We start from the raw sequence: 6,000 nt of genomic DNA, 5'->3' as shown, positions 1-6,000 counted from the left end.
GTGCACTTCTTCATCTCTTCTCCGCAGCCAGGAGTGAATGTTAAAACTGTATACCAGAATAATCTTATTGTATTATCTTTTTCATTTACAATATTAAAGTCATCACATATGTAGTTTTCTGATTCTGCTTACTACATTCTTCAATGATTCAGATAAATTTTCCATTGTTTCTCTCAATTCTTCATAGTCATCACTTTTTATCGTATAAATGATGTTGCCTTCGGGAGCCGGTCTTTGAAAAAGTAAGACTAAATCACAGAAAAGGGGTCAATAACAATGTATTAAACTAGCTGTCTAAATTTCTCTTTGATCTCTCTGGCATATATATTCAGAAGTGGGGTCCATCAATCAGAAGGCATGAATAGTTTAATGAGTTTTCTCCTGTAATTCCAAATTATTTCTCCAGAGTGGTTGAACAAATTCATAACGGCACAAGCATTATAGCAGGGTCCCTGCCCTGAAGTCCTTCCAACATGGGCTATTTCTATTTTTTTAACCCTCTTTTACAATTTAGTGGTTGTAAGGTGAATTCTTGAGTTCTTTTAATGAGTATAGCTTTTGTTATTTTGAGTAATCTTTCATATCGTTGTTTTCTTTTTTAGAACTCTGTTCATATTCTTTGATCACTTGTTCTTAATCTTAGGTGTTTGTGTTAATTCACTTTATGTCTTGGATATCAGAGTTTTTCAGTAATATTTTATGCATTAGTTATTTTCTATTTGATAGTTTACCTTCTTAGCCTAACTGCATCATCTTTTCCATGAAAAGGCTTTTTAATTTCATGTAATTGAAATGATCTTTTTTATTTGGTCATGAATTCTTTCCCTAGCTATAGCTGTAAAAGCTACTTCCATTTTCTTCCAAGTTAGAAAAAAATGATTAGACTTTTTATATTAAGTCTTGAGTGAACTGGAAAGCAGTTTGAAAAAAAATAGGTTTAGTTCTGCTTTCCAGTTTTCCCAGCTGTTGTTTGTTTTTTTTGTCCTCTAAGAAGACCATGACAGGTGTCATGACTTGCAGTGAATTAGATTTTAAGTGAGGAATGGCTATACAAAGTCACCAGTCTCACTTTCTCTTCCACAGCCATCTGGGTCCAGAGGCAAGACACATTAGCAGGATGACTAGAGATGGCCCAGGCTGTTTAAGGCAATTGGGGTTAAGTGACTTGCCCAGGATCACACAGCTAATAAGTGTCTGAGGTGATACTTCAGGGTCAGTGCTCTATCGATTGCACCACCTACCTGCCTCTAGTTTTCTCAGTAGTTCCTGACAAATAGTAAGTCCTTCCCCAAGAAGTTTACTCTTAGGGGTTTATCAAAACTGGGCTAATTAGTTTGGTGGTTTCTGATTCTTGGTTATCCATTTTATTCCACTGATCTACTTTTCTCTCTTTAAACTGGTACCCAACATTTTAATGATTGTTGCTATAAATGGCAGTAATTTGAAGTTTGGGATATCCTCATTCTTTCCAACTTTCCCCCCCTCTATTTCTCTTTTAAATAGGCTCTCTGAAAGGTAGTTTTATAAGATCTAAGCAATTTTAACTTCTTTGATCACTATCTGCTACTTCTTTGGTCCTTCAGATGGAGGAAAAGAAATTTCTCAGAGGGAGAGATAAGAGCAAACAGTTATTTCTTCATAAGGACAAAACTGAAGTCCACTCACTAAATATGGTAAGTTGTGGTTGATGTTATTCATTGCCCCATGATTTCAATGAATAGTTCGAGGAGGAAATGGGATCAAATATTGGTGGGCACCTGCAAACTCAGTACCACATGGGCATTAGCATCCCAGAATCTTTAAAGAAAATACAAATCCTTGCAGCTAGCATGTTTCTTACTATGTGGTGTATTCCCCAATAGAATGTAAGTTCCTTTAAGGTGTGGACAGTCTTCTGTTTCTATTTGTATTCCCTGTGCTTAGCAATGTCTAGCAAATAATAAGTTTTTAATAAATGCTTGTTGAATGACTTACAGAGGGTTGGGAAGGTGTCTTCCTTTCTGGCCATTCTCTGGGCCATTTGACTCAAGATAACTCTGTGGAATTGACCTTTCCATGCCATCTTGGAGGATGATGCCAAAAGTTCAGCTCTCAGTTTCATGATTCAGTTGTTTTATGAATACTGTCAATGGCTTCTACTTGGAATTGGAGCTCACATCACAGGTCAGAGTGGATCTTTCTAAATTGGATTTTACAGCAGTTATGTCCAGCATGTCCAGCCAGGAGCTGCACCTAGGAATCAGCAATCACTGTAATGGAACCACTGCTCATGAAATACGTGGTGCCCATTTTCTCCTAACAATAGTGGCTTCAGCACCAGAAGTACTGCATAAGGATGTGAGCAGAGAAGATACCAAAGGCCCCACTCTGTGTTGGGACATCCATCTGTTTCCCAATAACCTTGCTAAAGTATATCTGAGGGGGGAGGAGAAGAAGAAGAATATTTGACCAGGGGAAAGACCTGGGCTTAGGGGGAGGAGGTGGCATGGAGCAGTGAGCCTGGGCATTGTCCTTTCTGATCTTTAAGGTCTTTTCTAATTGAAAATCTTAAGCATTTTTGGTAACTTTGCCTTAACAACCACCACCATCCTAGCACCAAATCAAGTTGGGGAAAATATAAGATAGGAAAAAGTATTATCTTGGGATGCTTTGGACAATTATAAAGTTGCTCTCAGATGAAGAAATGGGATGTCTTTTATTGTTCACCTCCTTCCTCATCCTTCTCTAACCTCAATCACAAGTTTTAGGACATCATTGCTATTATTGGAAGATAACTGAATCACATGCTTTTTACCAGGCTTTCTTCCTGGGTTCTTCACACACAACATTCCACCTATAGTCTCTGCATCATGTTTTGTTTTGTTTTGTTTTTTGCAGGGCAATAGGGGTTAAGTGACTTGCCCAGGGTCACACAGCTAGTAAGTGTTAAGTGTCTAAGGCTGGATTTGAACTCAGGTACTCCTGAATCCAGGGCCAGTGCTCTATCCACTGTGCCACCTAGCTGCCCCTATAGTCTCTGCATCTTTAAGCTGTCCTACATGCCTGGGATGTGTTACCATTGGATCAAGTAATAGCCTTCCATATCCTGTATTTATTTGTTCCTCAAGATTATATAATCCTATTAGTTTAAAAGGGTTCCAAAGAACAACTCCAGTACTCTGAGAGGATAGTGATGGAAGCACGGGAAAGCCTATTGGTCCATTAGAGCATGGACTGATTTAATTATCTTTGTGTCTTAGTCAAAGGAAGTACTCAATGAATGGTTATTTTCTAAGCAAAAGATTGGCATCCAGTACTCATCCTTGGTCAAAAATCATTAAGAAAGCTGGCATGGGGGCGGCTAGATGGTGCAGTGGATAAAGTACCGGCCCTGGATTCAGGAGTACCTGAGTTCAAATCCGGCCTCAGACACTTGACACTTACTAGCTGTGTGACCCTGGGCAAGTCACTTAACCCCCATTGCCCCGCCAAAAAAAAAAAGCTGGCATGCTGATTCACAGAAAAGACCACCCTCCATAGAAGTTCCAGCTGGTGGTAAAGATCCTAGATGTAGTGGTAGAAAGCCTAGCTGATGCCGGTAAATAAAAAACATGTACTGAGATGGGGGCTGTCTTTACTTTCCTCATGTAATGGTCTGCCCAAGAAAAAAGGTGACTTTGAGAGTTCCAGTGTCTGACCACTATATTATATTTTGTAACACATCTAATATTGGTAAATTTGTCATGTTTCTGAAACATTCAAATTAAGAAGTGTTGCTATGGTTTATTTATTCTTACTATAGGTTTTTTCATGTTTCATATCCTGTTTTCTTTAATAACTAGCAAATGTGTTTGAGCAAAAAACATACATTCCCCACACTGGTTGGTTATAAATAGTGTCACCTTTAAGAAAAGGAATATTTCGGATTGGTTCAGCCAAGTAGACCCAAATCATTTCTGAAAGTCGAACAAAGAATAATTTCCAAATGGATTTCTTGCTGTGCGTAACGCTAAGTGCAGCCCTGTCAGCTTTTATACTTTATTTTGACCTGCTTTGTAAAATGATATTCAGAACAGCTCAGTGTGATGTCAACTTCCATTAATTCTTTCTCCAATGATAGGTATTCATTATTCAAGCCGTGTTTCCACTGGCACAATCTATTTATGCTTCAGTTTCTTTGCTGAAGGCTTGGAAGGAACAATTCCTAGGGAAGACTATGTTCTTTCTTTGCAATTTTTCTCCTAAAACGACCTTCCAAAAGGACAATAAGAATTGTTCTGTAACAATGTCTTAGTTGTTTCCAAGGCAGATATTGTGAAAACATTTAATAGTTCTTCTATTTGAACAGATCTGTCATTAAACTAGTCAAGTACTAAACTAGTTAAGATACATTTAAGATTATTTCCATTGTGAACGTTTTCAGCAATTGCTTATTTGGATTATTGGAATTTGTCCAGTAAAGGGTACCTTACAATTGTAATGTTCTTGCTTCTTTTTATATGAGACATGAACAGAATTATTCTCTCACTGACTTGTAAACATAAAAAATACAAATTTATAAAACTACTTGTCTTTTAACAGTTAAGGTGATTACATGTTGGAAAAAACAGCTTCTTGGGGTCTTTCAGTTGATCCAATACTGCATGATACAATATTTAAGAAATAAATTGTCCTTCACCACTTTTTGATTTGAAAGGACATTGTAAAAACACCTATTTGAAATCCTGCCTTTAAAAAAGAAAGAAAGAAAACAGATGGGGGAGGGGTGGGAAGAGAAAGGGAACAGGTTTTAGAATAGACTGAAATCTGGTTGATTTTGAAGTTGATTCATTAGTGGAATTTGGAAAAGAAAACATTCCTCAGAAGAACTACAGTGATTCATAATCCTGAGAGAAATCACATAGTCACACGATCTATAAAGCAGCTGTAAAACTACTAAGGGTGGTTTTTCCCCTCTTTTTCTTTCAGACTCGGCTATTTCCAGTCTTTTTCTGAAGCCGAGCTCTAGTTGGTTCAGTCAAAACCAGTGGTTCTTGTATGATGGTTGCAGGGTAATTTTTGCCCAGTATTTCAACTTCCACCTTCTGTCCCACTTTACTAAGCTCCATGGGGACATAGGCAAAAGCCAAACTCTTCTGGATGCTGTAACTGTAGCTTCCAGAGGTGGTGTTGCCAACAACCTGAAAGACAAAGGAAATGATCCTCACCATCTCACCATAAGTTATTTGTGAATGGTCATTTATGTACTAAAGTGTGTATTCCACTTGTCCTTGACAACAGGAAACCACTCTAAGCGGAATAAAGGCAGTGGATAACCACTCACACATTTATATTATGCTGCTCCATTGATATAATACTCCATTCAAATCATGATATACTATGGCCTTAGACAAAAGGCTCCACCTTTCTGGGAAGAAAATAAGTATTAATTAAGTACACACTCTATGCCAGGCACTGTATTAAGAACTTTACATTTGATGTGGGTCTCAGTTTCTTCAGCTATAAAATGAAGAGGATTTACTAGATCAGGGCTTCTTGAATTTTTGCACTCTTGACCCATTTTTGCCCAAGAAATTTTTAAATGACCCTGGGATATAGAGGTAAATAAAATAGGTAGTAGTAGACCTCTACCAGTCTCGGACGACCATAGATCAGCGCCTTGAAAAGCCATAGGCCACAATGTGGCTGTGTAGTCCAATACAGGAGCTGCAGCTCCTGAGTGACTTTTAACCGGTAACTGCCACATCCTGTGTTGTATCTACCCCATGAGGAGTAGCTGGAGTGTCCTTTCCAGGGCGCTGGCCTGGACGGATCAATATGGAAAACAAGCTGTTGCCCATGCAACAGGTTTTCCCTCTCCTCGACATTGGTGAATCCAAAGGAGAGGCAGAACCAATACAGTTTGGCACCAGTGCTGCCACAGAAGTTTCCAGAGGGATGTGATGTCCAACATCCAACTGCCTAAGGGACTCCAACTCCTGATTATTCCTCAGGGTTAACTCCCAAAGCCTTTCCCATATA

The 6,000-nt window shown here is 38.6% G+C and overlaps 1 protein-coding gene across 1 annotated transcript in view; it reads right to left on the bottom strand.

Moving 5' to 3' along the window:
• Positions 1–3,468: 3,468 nt before the first annotated feature.
• The window catches only part of DMGDH (dimethylglycine dehydrogenase), a 96,181-nt gene continuing 93,649 nt past the window's right edge, over positions 3,469–6,000 (bottom strand). Inside the window, exon 16 of the mRNA XM_044005159.1 lies at positions 3,469–5,159. Within this exon, the coding sequence (XP_043861094.1) occupies positions 4,944–5,159 (216 nt within the window). The 3' untranslated portion in view covers positions 3,469–4,943. The remainder of the gene's footprint in view (positions 5,160–6,000) is intronic.

Source organism: Dromiciops gliroides, chromosome 1 (assembly GCF_019393635.1).
Source record: "Dromiciops gliroides isolate mDroGli1 chromosome 1, mDroGli1.pri, whole genome shotgun sequence".
NCBI classification, from domain to species: Eukaryota; Metazoa; Chordata; class Mammalia; order Microbiotheria; family Microbiotheriidae; genus Dromiciops; species Dromiciops gliroides.
This window is presented reverse-complemented; position numbering and strand designations above follow the sequence as displayed.